An 18829-nucleotide genomic window follows, 5' to 3' on the forward strand; every position below is an offset into this window, starting at 1 on the left:
CCTCTCACTGGATCACCGAAATGGTTGGTTTGGGATTTGGCAAAGCTGGGATGGTGAAAACCTTGGGGAGAGGTGAAGGAAACACTTCTTAAAGCAGCATTTGACAGGATAGGAACGTTCCCAGTTGGTAGCAGATTGCTTTGGGAAGCTCTTGAGCTTTTTCCAGTCACGTACGATAGTCCCTGCCTCCCTTCTATAGGTTAATCTCTTCCCCGCTTTATCAGATTGATTTCTGGATGTATTTACAAGGCAAAATTCAGAAGCTGTTTGTTTTTAGATGCTTCTGGCCTTTGGAGACCCTGTTGGAGATACCTGGAGAGGTTGTTTTCTGGACAATCTCCCTTCCTACAGTTCCCCTGGGAGGTGTGAATGCTTAATACTTCTCCAGAACAGATCAGACTTTGGGTCTCCCACAATTTTGATATTAACTATAAACATGAACTACTAAGGAAACTAACAGTGCTTTCCTGCTTAAGGATTATATATTCAGAACTGAATTCATGAATTCAGGTCAAACATGAATTTTGGTGTTGTTTTAAGATGACACAAACCCAAAATACCAAAATATTACATTTCCAATGATGGTGTAAATAAACCAGGAACCTTGTATTTTTCTTTCGTGTTGAAAATTCAAAAGATAGTTTGGAGTTACTGCCTCATGAATTCTGAGATTTTAAAGGATCCATCAAAATAACTTGCTCTAGCCTTGGCCATAATGCCTATTCCTCCAGGTTGTCTGCTGGTATTTCTTCATTATACTCATAACTGCTCTATGAGTATGCGAAGTTCTTAGGTATTAGGTTTTAATAGAGACTTCTAATGATAAGTAGTGAAACTGATACAGAGCTTTGTTTAAAGCCTACATCTTTTTTTGTCATTTCGGTACTGTCTCATTAAATTCACTGTCCAGCCTGGGCTTTCTCTGGCCCCTAAACACGAGCATCATTGTGTTTTGTTTTCCATTTGCTCCAGTATGATGGCTAAGGTGGAGGAGTTTAACCAAAAAAGTAAATATTTATGTCTATATTTTCATTAAGAATAGCCCTGTCACTCGGGATGCATCTGAGCATTCAAACCCATTCATTGTCAAAACCATCTCAATTTTTTTTAAGAATTTTTTGGGAGTAAAATTCAAATATTCAGAAGAGTAAATCCCAATGAAAAGCTCAGTTGTGTAGAGCTACGCCACAGTCCCCACAGACAAGATGCAACCTCCAGCACTTTGCTTTCCACCTAAGAGCAAAATTTAAGGTATTGGTTTTTAAACTCTGAGCACATTTAGACACCCGAAGGACGGGAACGGTGTTCCTTAAGTGATCAGTGTTTTTTCCCCTTTCAGTGGCAGCTGCCATGTGCTGACTGCTGGAAAAAGTAGCTGGTCCTTGGTGCCTGCAAGATAGATGAACTCTTGTAGAGATGGGCAAACTGGACCTGGGTACCGTCAGCAACGACATCTGTGTTTTCCTGTGAAATAATAACCTGCCTATGGGCCAAACAGTGGAGTCTCAAATTAAGCAGAAATCATAAATGACAATTTTAAGCAAATTTCTGTTGATGTGTAAGACGAGTATGCCAGACTAAGGATTGTTTATAATCTTTCTTTTTGTCCTTCTTCAGGTATTTTGAGTTTTATGAAGGGCCTTTGGAATACAACTCTACCAAATGCCTGGAATTACGGCAGGACATCATTGAGGTGAAGGTTTTGTCTATGTAAGTATGTATGAATGTTTGCTAAAAGGTTACTTTTCAGGCAGAATGAAAATGATAACCTACAAGAAGATTGTCAGAAATGCAAGGCTCAAGAGATCCCATCAACAGGGATTCTCTTATATAGTATCATAGAATCATTTTGGTTGGAAGAGACCTTTAAGATCGTCAAGTCCAACCGTTAACCCAGCACTGCCAAGTTACCACTAAACCATGTCCCTCAGCACTACATCTACCCGTCTTTTAAATATCTCCGGGGATGGTGACTCAACCACTTCCCTGGGCAGCCTGTTCCAATGCTTGTTATGTTCAAGTAGTGACATTTGAATTTGATCTGAGGTCCATTTGAAAAAAATGGAAGCTTTTCACATAGATTGAGGCATTTTGGTTAGGCCCGTAGCAGTATTTGGAATTAAATACAGTGTTTGTTATATTATTTGTAATATTATATTCTATGTCCTCTACTCAGGGTAACTGATGAGTAATAACAGCCAGACTGACTCACAGCAAGGGTCCATCTGGCTTAAGGCTCTATCATTGGCAGTGGCCAGTAGTGAAGGCTAAGAAATGAAGCAAAAAGGTTCCTGGTAACAAATACTGGCATGGGGACTTGCTGAGTGGTAGGTGGTGACCAGACTACAGTAGTCAGGGTGGACAAAAGACCTCGCTGTTAATTTGTTTAGATCTTTTCTGAGACCATTTCTACTTTTTTTGACCTCCACAATTTCCTGCAGCAGTGAGTTTCACGAGTTAATAACGCTCACTAAAATGTAGGAAAATGCAATTCTGAGAAATAATAAAATGTCTGTGTTTTGTCTTTTGTGGTCCAACATGCACATCAGGAAACTAATGCGTTGAATGAGATGTATCCGTGAAGCCGTAGAGATGGAATCAGGCAAAAAAGGGAGGTTGCCAATGGACCTTATTGGACACACAAAAGCGGGGTATTTTTGTGTTGCCTTTTTGCATTTTCAGTATTGCACTGAATTTAGGTGCCTAGGTTATGCCTAATCCCTTACCATATCTAAACCCAGTGGTTTAGTAATCTTATCGACAATCCACAAGGCTTATTAAGGTCTGTAAAGCGCACTGAGAATCTCAATTGAAAGTGCAGCTATACAAATGCACAACGTTAAGCAATCAAGGCGACAGCAAATACAATGTGTTGCTCCCGGTCTGCATGAATTTTTTAGCGTGTCTCCCTCGCTGACTTTTCTGCACAGAAAAATGTAGGTTACGTCCTTGTCTTCTGTGTTTGGTACTGGATGAAGGATACACGAGTAACAACTTTGCACCGCTTGCTGACTTGCAGGGCTTAAAAATAAATAGAAGGGGTGAGAATGTGACACTTCTGCCAGTGCTCTGCTGAAGATGGGGAGTTTTGAATCGCTTTTCTGCATATTTATCAGATGGTACAGAGAATTACTCATTTCTCTTCATCTTATCCGATGGCACATAGAAGGTAGTGGACTCCTACTCAGCTGGATCGAGTTAGCCTTACTTTTACGGTAGATGTCATTTGACATTCATCTCTTCTCCTGTGCTGGGTTCTTCTGATGTGCTTGCTTTTAATGCGCTACATTTCCTAAGTCAGCCCTTACGGTAATGGAAGATTTCCAAGTTAATGTGCTCTGGTGGGCTACAGAAAGTACAATCTGACCTAATTCCTTCCTGTAACTTCCACAGCCTGGGAAATCCTAAGTTCTACTCACTTTAAATATATAATTATCTTAAAAGTCTTTGCTTTATTCAAACATTCAAAGCCCTCAAGCCTGAAGAGAACTCATTAAGACCTATCAGTCTTGAAGAAATCTCAGACTTCAAAATTTCCCAGCCAGATTAGGATATTGCTCCCTGGCCCTACATATTTGCAAGGCCTTCGTTACCTCTGTTGTCCAAATACAGAAGATTATGTATGAACTCGAAGGTAGAAGTTGTTGGAATTGATGCTGTCACCAAAAATGTGTCATCCTGTATCAGCCTAGTGGAAGTAGGAGTGTAATTTTTGGATATAGCTAATAGTATATTTATTAACAGAGAGGGAGGGAGAGATCCTTGTGTAAAGAGCTTTTCATGTCCTCTTACCATCACAGATGCTTAACCGTACACGTGTCCTATTGCAGTTTATAAAATGGATTTCCCAACAGTGCTGTTCCGTAGGATCTCATGGATTAAGGTAACTTCACCCAAATATGATGACAGTTGGCCAAACTATCTGAAGTATCTTTTCCAGTACCCTCTGTGCTGGGCCCTTCAGCTAGGTGCAACTTTTCCCCCCAAAACCACTCTAGTTGCCAGACATTCATTAGCTTCCCAGCAGACTCTGGACAGACTTCGGTACAGTAGATGCTTCTTGCTCAATATTGGATTTTTTATCCTGAAGAAATGGAGAATTCCTATCAGGGAACAGAAATCAGTACCAAATATCTGAAGAGCTCCACCTTTGTATATGTGGCTTAAGGTTGCTATGTCTGAGCAGAAAAAGAAATAAAAATGAGAAATTTTATACTGATAGACCGACTGGTTTGCCCTATCAAACACCTACTGCATGGTACCCTGGTCGCAGCTATTTTAGGAAATTAAGCCCTTGTAATAAAGTGAATTTTTATTTTCTTTCTTTTTATCTTTTAGGGTGAAACAAACTGAATTGTTTGACAGATGGAAGAGCTTACAGATGTGCAAATGGGAGATGAACGTCACAGAAGCTAATTTATTCAAGTAAGAATGGTCTACGTTAATGAGACTGAGTAAGACTGCATTTAGTTTTAGTTTAACTTCCTGTAGAGAGATCAAACTTTCATATGGGTAGCAAGAGTATGCATTATAACACTGTTACTGCTTGAGTATCATACTTTTGAATAAATATGGACTTTTTTCTACTTTAAAAAGTAGTGAAAGACAGCTCTTCTGGCAAAGCTCTTCTGGTACGTGGCACGGTCTTCCCAGGAAAGGCAGGGAATTTGGTTTGAGAAAGGCTTTTCCAGGTAAGGTGGCAGACATAAGGATGGAGCCAAGACTTAATGGCTGCACTGACTACATCAACCTAACTCTCTGGTGGTGTAAAATGGTCATATCATTGGTGACACTGCAAATTTGGCCTACAAAGTACTCAAGCTGGATTTTTTCTGTGGTGTATTAGGTACTGTCGGACTTTGTTTATCACCTCCTTTGTTTTTTTAACGGCTATTGCTCCCTGACTATCTAGATACATTTTCTGTTCTTCGGAGACCTCTGCAGTTTGTTTCTCTAGCACTCTGTCTTTCTTCATGTGACTTCCTCTTTGCTGAAGGTCCTCCATGGTCCGTTCAAGCTACAGCTTTTGAAATTGATCTTGTGAAGGCAATAGTAGAATGAAGCCAGAACAATACTTGAATGCTGTATATTAGTATGTTCAAGGGCCATATTTGAGTAGGTCTAGAGGAGCCACATTATTTCAGAGTAAGTGGAATATAGACTGGTTAAGTCTCTAAGTCACCGGCATGATTCAGAGCTGTTGTTTAGAACAAGGCCCCACAACTTTCTCCCAAATTCTCTTGCATGATTTCAGGAAATAGCTGTCATGAGTTAATGAGAGAATGTGAGAAGGCATGTGCCGAGTTAGTCATTAACATCTTTAAAAAGAACTAATTGTTAGTCCCAGGCTTATATGAGTTTTTCCAACACGAGCTCCACACACAAGGTTTTTTAGATTTTGTTTTTTTAGTATATTTTTTTCTGGAAATTACTTGATCGGCAATTATCAGAGCTGATTTTGAAGACAAGAGCCATTCAGGATTACTATCTTAAAGACTGATTGGAATAAGAGAACTAGTGATTGTGCCCAGAGTGCGTGGAGCACATTGAAGTATGGAGGCCAGCCCAGAGGTGGGACCAATGAGAAAGGACTATCTAAAGAAGACCAGCAGGAGGACCATCGCTCTCTTTCAGGCCACCAACACCAGCACATTAAGAAAAGAACCGCTCTCCATCCTAGACAGTGCATTGGGAGAAAAAAGAAATGAAAAACCCAGATCGCTGGCTATACCTGCCTGACTGATATGATATCTGCTTAAGAAACTCCCACTGGTTCCAGAAAAAATAATCATGCTAGTCATGAAAAAAAAAAAAAAAGAAGTTCAAAGTCTGTTTCATTTTTGTCTTATGAGACAGAGACTTCAGTGTGTGAATGTGTGGGGAAACTGTAGTCTCTTAAAAACAGACCACAGTCTCTGAGTTTGGAGGTAATACTAGTGGGAGGCTAAAAGGAGATGGTCTAACAACACTGAGTTTTGCGCTTTCAAACTTTGTTGTTTCTGGGCCACCAGGTGAGCTGGGGAGAATCCATCAAAAGTTAAGTGGCAGTTACTTAAGCAGCAGGGAGGGAGGAAGCACAAAAATCCCACTGGCGTTTGTCTCTGGAGACTAAGGAAAACAATTCCCTTGACAGTCTTCCTCCATGATGGATCAGACATTTACATTAAGGAACGTGCCTCTGGAACACTAGTTGGACATCAGATTAAAGAACAACATCTCTTTCAATTCCTTAATGCAGAACTAATGACGAGTTTTTTTCATAGCTCAAATATCACAATTCAGTCCCGCTGCCTGCTTGTAATTATTTAACGATTTAGTTATTAGAAATTATTCATTGACTTATTCAGTCTCAATTGCTGCCTCGATCTGATCATCATATCGTGTCATTCTGCATGAGTCAAGTATATAATAGTAATTGGACATCACTGAAATGTTTGCGTAATTCTGTATTTGCTTTCTGGTGCTTGTAATAAAGCCCATAAAGAAGACTGGCTTATTCTTCCAACTCATGATGAGGCCACAAACCCGAGAGGCAAGGTATTTAATCTGGGTTATTTGAGAGCCGTTTGGCTTTGTCTTCATGTTAGTGCATTTGCCATAACATGTATTTTTCATTAAAGGTATAAGACGCGTTGACTGAGAAACAAACTGGCTCTGGAGTAAGAATAAACTGGGGTCAGGGCTTTCGGTTCCACCAGTAAAAGGAGTAAAGCGCTCAGGGAAGGATGGGAGCTAAGATATGGACCACTATTTGAAAAGCCACTTTTCCTATTTACATTTCATATAAAAGAATATTATATTTCATATAATGGGTTTTCTCTCATGCCCCAAATCCCATTTCTGAGATTTCAAACCAGTTCTTCTTTACATTGGAATACCTGCCATTTCGTCCCAGCGACAAAGAACATTTTGGCCCTTTGTCTGAGCCATGACCAGTTCCGCCTGGCACCCATCTGTCGGGGCCCCATCGTCTTCCTGATACACATACGCAAGGTCAAAGGCAAAAGTAACACCTTTAAAAGTTTTTTTTTTGTAATCAAAGCGTGCCGTGCTCCACAGTAGGCTGGTAAATGCGGTAGTGTCTTGGTGTTGCTGTGTTTAAGTCCTTGCCCTGCCAAGCTTCCACATCCCCACATGAATACTTTAACCCCTGCGTTTCCTGCCCAGTGATGAGTAAGTAATTTACAAAAAGTGGAGAGGGACTAAGTTGTTAGGGTGTTTTCCCCAGGATATTGGGGACAGAAGCTCAACTTTGGTGTCTGGAGCAGGGCAGAATTTGCACACGTATTTCCTGCAGCCTGGAAGAGACAGGTACAGGAATCTCATTTCTTCTGTGTTCCTCAATCAAGGAAAATTTCACTGAATATGAAACTTCCTAAAGCAAAATCCAGCGAACCACCATCTTACCCCTCCTACAGCTGAAAAGTTTCTTTTTGCTTTGTCAGGAGTAATAGTAATTAGAAATCCTAAAGCGTGCGATCAAGCTCCTTGATCTTATTTCTCTCTTTTTCATTTTACAGGTCTACTTTGTCGAGGTGTTGCAATGCCCCTGCCTTTCTGTTCACCACCCAGAAAAATACTCCCTTGGGAACTAAACTGAAATATGAAGTGGATACTAGTGGAATCTTCCATATCAACCAAGAAATCTTCAAGATGTTTCCAAAGGTGCCTCGTGCCTCTGTCCGTTTGCAGAGTCAGCTTCACTCTACTTGTTGCATTAGATGCTATCCTGTAGCCAAGCATTTAGCAGTTGGCGGTTTGACATTTTTACAAACTTCAGTGCTTATGCTTTGAAGATGTTTATTTTTGATACGGTATTTTAGATGATTATCCTATTTTCTAGTGGTCATCTGCTCTAGTATGCAATATATATATATTTTTTCCTGCAGAATATTACTGACCTAGCAGCAAAGTGGCTAGTTAAGTAATTTAGGAAAGCTGAATCAAAAATCAGTTCTTACTGATCAGAACTTTTAAAAATACAACATTCACGTATTCATAAACGATGAATCCAACATTTGGGGTAGGTCTGCACTTTTAGGGGCATGATTGTTTCATAATTCATGTTCACAACGACCGACTATTTTCATACTTACTTCGGTTCGCAGATTATCTGTGAACAGGCTGCCCAATTTTTAAATATATTCATCGTAATGATTATTCAACACCTTTTCAGCAAATAATCCCTGACCAGACGGCCATTCAAAGGTATAACCAGTGGGCAATTCCCTTTGCACATAGTGACTGATGTGCAGAAATGGGCTTATGTGACCACTGATTAATCGTGGGGCACACCTCATCAATTTAAAGTGGCGTATTTGCAGGGCGTAACTGAAATTTATCCCTTTCAGAAAGTCAGAAAAATATTCAGGTTAAGCACTTAGATTTGTGTCATTAAAGTTGTCCTTCAGGGTCTAACCGCTTGTAATTTGTTTGCTTTCGGAGCACTACTAAGAGGTAGGGTAGTGATGTTATTGAAATGGGCACATGGGGAACTGGGGCAGAGCAGGGGAAAGGCTCAGATCCAGGAAAGCACTTTAGCATCTGGAGACATGCAAAGAGTGGGTACATCTAACCCCGGGAGTATTATCCTCAAAACCTGGCCTGATTGCGCAGATGAACGCATGAAAGACTATGCTTTTGCTAGGAGTGTCCTATGGCTGCTGTTGTATTTATCCAGGTACGCCCTGAGGATGCTTCGCAGGCTCTATCCCGAGTCAAAGTGCCTTTGGGATTCACTGGGCAGCAGTTATGTGGCCAAAGCCACCCTCTGCCTAGGAGCAGGGCTGCAGCACAGCAAATATAGGAGATGAACAGGTTAAAAGCATGGGAGCAAGACTGTAAGGGCAAGAGACTTGTGCTGAGTGCTGAGACCTGGCTTCTGATCTCCCTGAAAGGAACCATCAAGGCATTTCATGTTAAGAAATCGCTGGATAAAGCACAGACGACTCTATAATGCCTCTGTTAGGCAGCTGCTGCTTTTCTCAGGCAGGTGTAATTGCATGCCCTTTTTGCCTCATGGCTTACGAATGCTACGGAAAGATCCGGGGAATAATCGCCTAGAAATGTCACACCACCGTCGCATCTCTCTGTAGTTTGCGGTATGAAATTATTGTTAAAATATGTATGTACCAAAACGAGCGCCCTCATGCTTATGTAAGCCCATCTCTCCATATTCATAAGGCGGAGCGCGGCTCGGTTCTGCGTCACAACCCTCTCACCCTAATGGCCCAGTTCTGTTCCCGGAGACGTGCTTTTCACTCTCTCTGGCTTCAGCAGCAGCTGCATGTCTGCATATGAAGACAGAATTTTGCCCAAAGGTTACAGAAAAATGCGTCCTACGCAAGTCCAGAAAGGTGCCTGACCAAAGGCTCTAGGAAGTACAAGTGCCAATTAATAATCATTAATACTAATAGTGTTGCAAGCTCTAAAATTTGGGCTAGGTTCTGATAAATAGCTGTAACGTGCTGTCTGACTTAGAGCGACTTCTTGGGCTTTACTAGCTGCTCTGGAACTACGCGTGCAGGCTTCTCAAAAAGCGGGACATCAGAGCCTGAGGAGCGAGCAGTCTGCCGGCAGCTCAGAAGGCAACGCTAATTTTATGATTCATGCCCTCGTGTGGAAACCAGAAGGGAAAGCAAATTTCTAAAACGACTTCTTCCGTTATTAAGTCTGGAAAAAAACAGGTTATTGGGGTTTTTTTTTCCCCTCTGAGTTAGTTGCCCATACTATCTCTAATTGCGCAGAAACAAAACCCATCCATTTATGCACACTATGGGAATATTGCAGGCCAGAACCAGTGTCAGCTTCCTCTGATTAGTGCATCTGCAGCAAGATGCAGCTGCACAAAAAAAAAAAAAAAAAAAAAAAAAAGGAAAAAGTAAAAAAGAGACTTGTTGCCTCCATGTTGCGGGATATTTAACTGTTTCCTTGCTTTCTTGTTGCAGGATATGCCGTACCACCGCTCCCAGTTTAAGAAGTGTGCGGTGGTTGGGAACGGAGGAATTCTGAAGAACAGCCGATGTGGCCGGGAGATTGACAGCGCAGACTTCGTGTTTCGGTAATCACCGCAGCACCATTTTTCTTTTTTGCCTGTTTCAATGACACGTAAAGGATTATAAAACTGTTCTCTCCCACATGGAAACATGGGATTTGACAACCTGGCCATATCAAGCCTGCTTCTTGTAGAAAAAGCAACGCTCCAAAAAAACCCCACCTCACTCTATAACAATTATTTAAAAATTATGCTTGAAGGTATCAATTTTGCCTAATGTGGTTAATCCACTGACTGACTGACAAAGTTGATGTCCTCATTCAGGACATCCCCTGTTACTCGGGCTGTGGATTTATCCTTCCGTGGACATTATCCCATAAGCAGTGTTCTATGCACACGGTCATGATTTTCTGTGGCAGTTCTGAACCAAGGTACAACCTCCTTTGCGTGACAAGCACCTTGTCCAGATGGACTTGGGGGTGTTGGTGAATGAGAAGCTCAACATGAGCCAGCAACGTGTGCTGGCAGCCCAGAAACCCCCCGCAGCCTGGGCTGCATCCCCAGCAGCGTGGGCAGCAGGGCGAGGGGGGGGGATTCTGCCCCTCTGCTCCGCTCGGGGGAGACCCCCCTGCAGCGCTGCCTCCAGCTCTGGGGCACCAACAGCAGAAGGACACGGAGCTGTTGGAGCGGGGCCAGAGGAGGCCCCGGAGATGCTGGGAGGGCTGGAGCCCCTCTGCTGGGAGGACAGGCTGAGAGAGCTGGGGGGTTTCAGCCTGGAGAAGAGAAGGCTCCGGGGAGACCTTCCAGCCCCTTCCAGTCCCTCAAGGGGCTCCAGGAAAGCTGGGGAGGGACTCTGGATCAGGGAGTGGAGCCATAGGATGAGGGGCAACGGCTTTAAACTGCAAGAGGGGAGATTTAGATGAGATATTGGGAAGAAACTCTTTGCTGTGAGGGTGGTGAGCCCCTGGCCCAGGTTGCCCAGAGAAGCTGTGGCTGCCCCATCCCTGGAGGGGTTCAAGGCCAGGTTGGCCGGGGCTTGGAGCAACCTGTTCTGGTGGGAGGTGTCCCTGCCCAGGGCAGAGGGGTGGAACGAGGTGGTCTTTAAGGTTCCTTCCAACTCTAACCATTCTATGAGTCTATGATTCTATGTCAATATCTCCACGCTGTGCAGCTCATGTGATTCAGAGGTGTGTTTCTGAAGTGGTGCAGAGCTCAAGTGCTGGGAGTTACAGCAATGAGTACCGTAGGCTCCAGGGTCTGCAGAGACACCTGGATGAGTGCGAACGTTGAGTGTCTTCATATTATGCTCCCCACCACATGTGGAGTTACCCAGGTTTTGCATAGACTGGGATGTCCCACGACTGGCGTCTCTGGATAATGGAGTTTAGCAGCACTTTTTTCGTCCTTAATATATATGGGAAAGATTTTTTTTTATTATTCGTATGCATGACTAATCCCTGTCTAAATCCTGTTAAGCTCTTTGCCTGGGTCATGGCATATGACAGCTACTCACAGATTCACGACCTGTTCTGTAGAAAAGATAAATCTTTTTACTTCTGTTGGCCTGTTTTCTGATCTTGAGTACGTTGCTGTCTGTTTAGAATAACTGCATTCTTAATTCATTGTTTTCAGACCCTTGTGGCCTCCTCTTGTGCCCGCTTTATAGAAAACTATTGTCTTAGCTCATATAAGGCTTCATATAATTTGCTTTTGAAAAGCCTAGTATACCCCATATACATTAAATAATTATTGTGGATTCCCTAGTATTGTGTGGGATCACAGCTGTCAGTATGGTTGAAAGGAGCGATGCGTGTTACATGTGGAGATGAGAAGCTGTTGAGTGGAAGCAGAAATATGGGCAGCAAATCTCATCATTTATGTATAAGAACTTTCTGTGGAGGTCCCTTTTTACCTTCACAACCTTGAACAGCGCCAAAACTGATGAAAAAGAGCCGATCAGATCACTACAGAACCTAGAAAATCGGTTGCTTTTGGTAGCAGTAATTAATTAAATAGAGGCTTAAGTAGAACTGAAAAATGAATAAATAAAACAGTACTTGTGCAAAAGAAACCCACGGTTCACCATCTCCAAAACACGTGGGACCAGCGTTACGCACAAAGATGTGCTAGTGTTTAAGAGTTTAAGGTCTGCTGACATCAATTTTAAAATACATTAATCATCGCTTTTAAAGTAAAGCTTGTGTTTAAGGTCAGGTCCGAACACATCCGCTTTCCAGTCTAACACCAGTTCACCAAACTGTCAGGAATCACCATCCTGGTCGCCAACGAAGTAATTCTTTAAAATATTTCAAAAACTGCCCGTGGACCACTGCTAACATTCAGTGATACCTTCAGGACACCTGGGAAAATCGTTTATTGTCAGGACACTGGTGGCCAGCAGGATGCAACCAAGAGTTTTCTATGAAATAAATACTGATAACAATGAGTTCTATTACAATACAATATATAAAATACACACGCATGAATTGCATTTACTAGTTGTTAGGGTGTATCTCCATCTACTGGCCAAAGTGGAGATCTGTGATGAGACGCATTTAGAGATGGGACTACTCTCTTTGCAGGGTTGAATTTTTGGAGTCCTACGACAAAACTACAGTTTATGCAGATTGTATCGTCTTCGTAAGGAATTATCACTTTCAACAAATTCCTTCTTTTTTGATCCTGGTGGGAGTTTGCTGTTTGAAAATATCGAAGCTGAATATTCGAAAGAAACCTTTTTCAAATATAATCTAGTGGGCGCAGTGCCCAGTGCTAGGTAGAACTGAGGATTCTAGAGGACTTCAGAAGGACGTTGCGTGACCTAGCAGAGGAATATGCTGGAAATAACATTGCCTATGAGAAAGATGAGGTGGCTAAAATAAATTCTCTGACCTGATAAAGAGAGGCTCTCTGGGAGGTAGATGTGAACCTCCTGAGTCTGAGAAGGACTTGGAAGGATTTTTGTGCATTCTTCTGCTCCCCTGCTCGCTCTCTTCCTGTGGCTGAGAAATTATGATGGCAGCTGAACTCTAGTACTGTGAAAACGCTGAGCATCACTTACCCTAAATACCTTCACAGTTTTCTCCTATTCAGCCCCGATCTTCAAAAATATGAAGTTTGGGAATTAGGCACGGCACTATTTTTGAGATGTGGGGATCTTAACAGTGATGGCTTTTATTGTGGCTTGTAGATCACTTCAAAAAGTTTTCAAAACGTCAGCAAATACCTAAGGCTAGCTTAAAGTGAGAGTAAAACTAGTTGCATGGCCGCTTATGTCCCCTCTCTCTGATGATGGATGCCGAAGCTTTTTTTTAGCTGGGTTTGCTATGGAAGCGGAGCTTGTGCGATAGCTTGTGTGTGTGTGTGTGTGTGTGTGTTTCAGTAACTTCAGCATCTCTTGAGGGATGCTCTGAATTTTTGGAGATGATGGATCTAGGTCAAGGCCAAGGTGAGCGGAGGCTGAGCAAAGTCAAGGTTTGCAAATCTTCGTAAGTTTGCTCCTAATAGCTTTGACATCCTCTGGTGAATCCGTAGAGTCAGAATTGCTGTTCTTACACTGCGCTGGGAGACGTTTATAAAGGGAAAAGGAAGGGAAGCAGATAGTTTCAGATTATTTAGGACTGGACTAATATGTCTCTTATGAAGTATTTCCCCTCAATTCTCTTGGGTATAAAACAAAGCATCTTAAAGGCGACGTTATAGATGTAGTTTATCTATTAATTATTGAATACAGCTCGGGTGTTGCTGAGGAAGTCTTTGATTTTATAGACCGATTGTGCTTGGGGCTTCATGCCATTTCTTGTCCTAAATTGCCAAAGTAAATCGCTGTACTGCTCTTAAGGAAGCAAAATGAGTGAACACTGGCTACGTCTGCAAAAAGGGGTCAGCTCTGACAGACTCAGGGAAGAATCGAGGTTTTCGTTCAGCCCCGAAGTACTTGTTACTTTAATGCATAGTTTGGGCATCAGTGTGTTTCATACAATCTTAAATTCTCGATCTGATTCTAGATTTGTTGCTTGGAAGAAGTGCTTAAACCAGTTCTACTTTCTAGTCCTGCAAAGGCGCAAGGAATCGTTTAACTTTCTTACTAATTTCTTTCCTTTATAGGTGCAATTTGCCTCCTATATCTGAGAAATACTTCACGGACGTTGGGGTAAAGACGGATGTCGTGACAGTCAATCCCAGTATAATTACTGAGAGGTCTTTTCTGGTTTTTGTATTTTCATCTCCTGTTGCTTTTCCAAGTCTACTTTTCACTAAATTTTAACTGTTACAGGGAATTTTTCCCCCAATATTACTTTAAACTGACGCTGTGAATCATACATTTCATTCTGAGTTGAAGTTATTCAGTGTATGAAATGTGTGACAACTGATAGAAATGTGGTAAACACTTAGACTTGCACGTTGATAATAAAAAGTGGGAAGCCGATGAGCTAAATCATTAAGAGCAGAGCCATCCTTCCCCTGGAAGTCCTTTAGCATGCTGGCAAGCCCCAGGCAGATGTATTGGACGCATTTGGGTGCAAGCGACTGGTTGCCACCCTAAATGCTTAAATAAAGTAGCACACATTGTCCTGTGTTTTTAAAAAAATGCCAGTTAAACCTTCTAGCCAGGAGTGACTGAGTGATTTTAATTTTCAATACCTCAATACCGCCTTCCTGACAGGTTTGGGACCATGGGGCTAATTCCTGATTTCCTTTCTTGCTGGGGGAATGTTTCTTTTCTTGAATAACATTAAATCATTTGCTTGCCTTGTGGATTTCTTTTAAATATTAGTAATTTTAGAAGTGTTATTGCTCTACTTTGGTATTTACCACTTTTGATACCGTTCTGCACTGCATAACGCACTATAGAGCTAACCAAACCTTAGTAAAATTGCACACTTCTCATAATAAAATGAGAAGTGAGACATGATCAGAAATGTCTACAGAGTTTGTGCACGGTTTAATGAATGTATTGCCGAAAGAGGAGAGAAAATGTATTTTTTTATCCCCTGCATTTTTGCCCTACATTTCATACTGATACTTTAGCTACAAATCTAAATATATTCCCCTTTCAATTATGTCTCTGTCAGAAATGTTTCAGTAAAAGCCCATTGGAGGTTTCTTGTCTGCTGGCTCCCGACTGAGTCCATGCTGGTCTGACCATCACTCACGTCCTTTTCCCTTTAGATTTCATAAGCTGGAAAAATGGAGGAAACCTTTCTACGACGTGCTCCAGGTCTACGAGAACGCTTCCGTGCTGCTGCCAGCTTTCTACAACACTCGCAACACGGACGTCTCGATCCGGGTCAAATACGTCCTGGATGATTTTGAATCTCAGCAAGCTGTTTATTACTTTCATCCCCAGTATCTCATCAACGTCTCACGCTACTGGCTCGGCCAAGGGGTGCGGGCCAAGCGGATTAGCACTGGACTGATCCTGGTGACTGCTGCCCTGGAGCTCTGCGAAGAGGTCCACCTTTTTGGCTTTTGGGCCTTCCCCATGAACCCCTCAGGGATTTTTATAACTCACCACTACTATGACAATGTGAAACCTCGCCCCGGTTTTCATGCTATGCCCTCAGAAATCTTCAACTTCCTCCACATGCACAGCAAGGGGATCCTGCGGGTTCATACAGGGACCTGTGGCTGCTGTTGACAGGGACACTTCTTCCTCCCTGATGCAAAAGTGTAACAGGAACTCGATGCCTGTGTATGATGTAGGAGGTTTTATTACACCCTGAGATTATGCAATAATTGTTTGATATAAATTTCCTCAAGGCATTGCATCCCATGAGATCTAGGATACCAGCATCTTTCCTGCAAGCAGAGTTGGGTCGGTAACAGTGTGGGAGATGCAAAACTCCTCCGTCCCAGGGTACACGCTGCCCTGGAAAGCAAGTCAGAGAAGAAGCACATTTCCAATAGGTTTAGGGATAAACAGAGCACATTAATATAGTTATCATTTCACTATGAAGAAAAGCACTAAACTTTTGAGGAGAATCAGTGGTGGAGAATTTTAGCGTAGACTGTGTGACTTTACATAGGTTCCTCAGTCGAGTACCTTGGGGTGTTGCCAGATTTTATTGAAAGCACTGTCCTCTGGCATTTGGGCTTTTGACGATACTCTTTAGCATTATAGTTTTAAGGAGAAGTATATAACTTGAGGTCTTTGTTCTGTAATGTCACAAAGTATTGGTGCAAAATAGCAGGTAGATGCGATAGGAATAAACAAGGTCACTTTATGAAATTGTTCAGCCAGGGTAGAAGAGAATGTTAACCCCCCCATTCACAGCATCAAGTAACTGTGTTGATCATGGTGTGCAATTGTTTTAGAGTTTCTTTCTTTTTCCTTCTAGTGTCCTATATTTCTGGTCTCCTCTGCCCATCATGTTTTCTTTCCCATTGTCTGTAATGCTTTCCTTCTAGCTAATGGGTCCACTTCCTCCTACAGTGACCATCTCAGCTTCAGATTGGAGTCTTTTATTGAAGAAGCATTCTCCTTTCACACTTTTGCAAGCTTTTCTTGGGCTGAACAGCAAGGAGATTACGTAGTTATATTTTCTGAGTTGGTTGTTCGGTTCAAATATCACAGCGTATGATAGAAAAAGGCATTTCCTCTTTGATTTTTATTAAAGACTTCGTAGGAGTATCTGAATGTTGATTCACAGTTGTGCAGGTCGAGTTAAATACTGTCAGGTGTCTGTGCTAAGTACTGGCAGGAATTGAAGTTAAAATACAGTGAAGATACTTTGTGTCTTGGATTATGATGCTTATTTTAAAATTAGGCATCTCAAGATGTCAGATGTCTTAACGTGGCATTTTTGTATGTTGAGAATGTTATTAGGATAGTAAAAGGGCTGGTGTATTCTTTAAAAAGTTACCAATGTCACTCTGTCAGTTATGCCAAACTCGATTTTTCACCTGATACAGTTAAACTGGCCGAATCCTGACGCAGAAAAGAGGCCACGTATTACCGGCGTTTATTTTGGCTGCTGACTACCGTGTAGTAGGCTGCTGGCAGATGCCCTTTCATACTGACATGACTGCGGACACAGGAGGGTGAGGTTTGCTGTTTCAGCTCCGCTGGCGTAGTTAAATGAACAGAGTTTCCTTGTCTAAGTTCTTAGTCTGAAGCACTTGGGCTGTTGTCCAGTGCCTTGTCTTGTCTTACTTAGATTACAAGATCCTTGGTCAAGGATTTGGAGTTTGAAGTGCTAGTTCGATATGAGGGAAACTTTTTCTTTTTTTAGGAGAGGGTTTAAATCCAAACCTGGACTTGGATTTTGTTTTTGCAATGCATGAATGCACAAAGCTTCTTTTAAAAGCCTCTGTGCTATGCTGAGAGCTGTGAAAGTCGCTCATGCTGAGGATAAAATGATCAAAAAGGAAGTGAAGCACAATGGTCACCATTTCAAAAGTCCCTACTGACCAGCAGTGACCTGGACGGTATGTGAGAGCGCATTTCCTTAACTTTACGCTGGATTCCAGAGGTCTGATTGCTTTAAAAGCAACCCGTATCCTTGATAAAGATATCAGAACTCACTTGGGAAATACCAGCCAGGGGTAGGTGAAGGACCCGTGCTTAAGCTTTATATATTTGTGTTGTGCTTTTGGTCTTAGAGGTATGCCGTGTAGCACTGAGCACCACCTCGTATCGGCTAGCTGTGAAATAGGCAGCACACTAAGAATGAACGTGTCGCTGAGATAGTTTCCTTGATTTAATATGCAAAAGAGATCTCTGTCTTTGCTGTGTTTTGTAAATGTATGTGCAAAGGGCTTTGATAATGAAGTGCTGTAATGAAAGTGCTATTTAGAGAGCAATGTGACCCTGTGGGTTGGCCGTCTTGCTGTGCGTTAAGCTTTATGATAACGGGAATGACACTGAAGCTGGTACCTAGGGCCCTTACTCCTTATTCTGCCTGAGTACGGGACTAGTAGTGACTTCAGTATTGCTTTGCTGCTGCTGCTTTGCGAAGGTTACCTTCTTTAGTAGGGGGTTTTTCTTTGCTGTGGTGATTGAAGTGAACAAAAGCAAGCGAAAGGAGTCTGCGATGTTGCGAAAGATACTTCCAAAAAGCTGGGAAGGCACTTGAGAAGCATCCACGTGTTGGAAAGAAATGGTGCGATTCCCCGTTTTTAGTTGCAAAAATCCTTTCGGACTTTAGGATAAGGATAAGCAAAACCGTAATTACAGTTAAACTGTAATTACAGTGTCACAGACATTTCCTTTCCTTCGTTTGCTTCATAGAAATGAGCAATGTAAATTCACCCAGGCTGTACTGTAATAAGTACAGTTTTACTGTGTGTCGATTTTGATGGGTTAGAAATCTATAGCCACTATATTTTTTTAAGGATTTTAAAATGTGTGTGCAGGATACTCGCACGTATGCACCAAAGGCCCAATCTTGCCACATTTATCTGAAAAGAGCTCCCATTCAAGTGGATGGGTATTTTATTTGTGTAGGGACTGCAGAAACACGCCCGGACGTGCCTGTGAAGGTGTACATAGGTGTATAGTTAGATATAAGGAGTGATTTCCAAGCCAGAAAAATACTTAAATATATATAAAATATTCCTTGAGATGAAATGCATGTTGCAGCGCGTTTACTTTCTGATTCGTTTTTTCAGGTGTTGCTCAGAAAATGCTTGAAAAACTATGGCGTTTGTCAGAAACGCCATATGCAGAAGCTTTCAGATATTTTTTGGCCTCCTTACCTTGCACTGGGCACTGGAAAATCAGATTCCTGCTGCTGTACCGCGGCGTCTGTGGGGCTGAGTGGAAACGACGTGGTGGCAGGTTGCAGGAGCAGGGTCTGAGGATGGATCCTACCTGCTGCTCTGTTCTCCATG

At 42.2% G+C, this 18829-nt stretch overlaps 1 protein-coding gene across 3 annotated transcripts in view; it reads left to right on the plus strand.

Annotated features, from left to right (window-relative positions):
• The window catches only part of LOC128902104 (alpha-2,8-sialyltransferase 8E), a 71501-nt gene extending 53342 nt beyond the window's left edge, over positions 1-18159 (plus strand). For all 3 annotated transcript variants that reach the window (XM_054184481.1, XM_054184483.1, XM_054184482.1), the window contains 6 exons: positions 1618-1710; positions 4339-4425; positions 7521-7665; positions 9948-10060; positions 14102-14194; positions 15167-18159. In XM_054184481.1, coding sequence (XP_054040456.1) covers positions 1618-1710; positions 4339-4425; positions 7521-7665; positions 9948-10060; positions 14102-14194; positions 15167-15635 — 1000 coding nt within the window. In that variant the 3' untranslated portion in view covers positions 15636-18159. The remainder of the gene's footprint in view (positions 1-1617; positions 1711-4338; positions 4426-7520; positions 7666-9947; positions 10061-14101; positions 14195-15166) is intronic.
• The last annotated feature ends 670 nt before the right edge of the window (positions 18160-18829 follow it).

This window comes from Rissa tridactyla, chromosome W (genome assembly GCF_028500815.1).
Source record: "Rissa tridactyla isolate bRisTri1 chromosome W, bRisTri1.patW.cur.20221130, whole genome shotgun sequence".
NCBI lineage: Eukaryota > Metazoa > Chordata > Aves > Charadriiformes > Laridae > Rissa > Rissa tridactyla.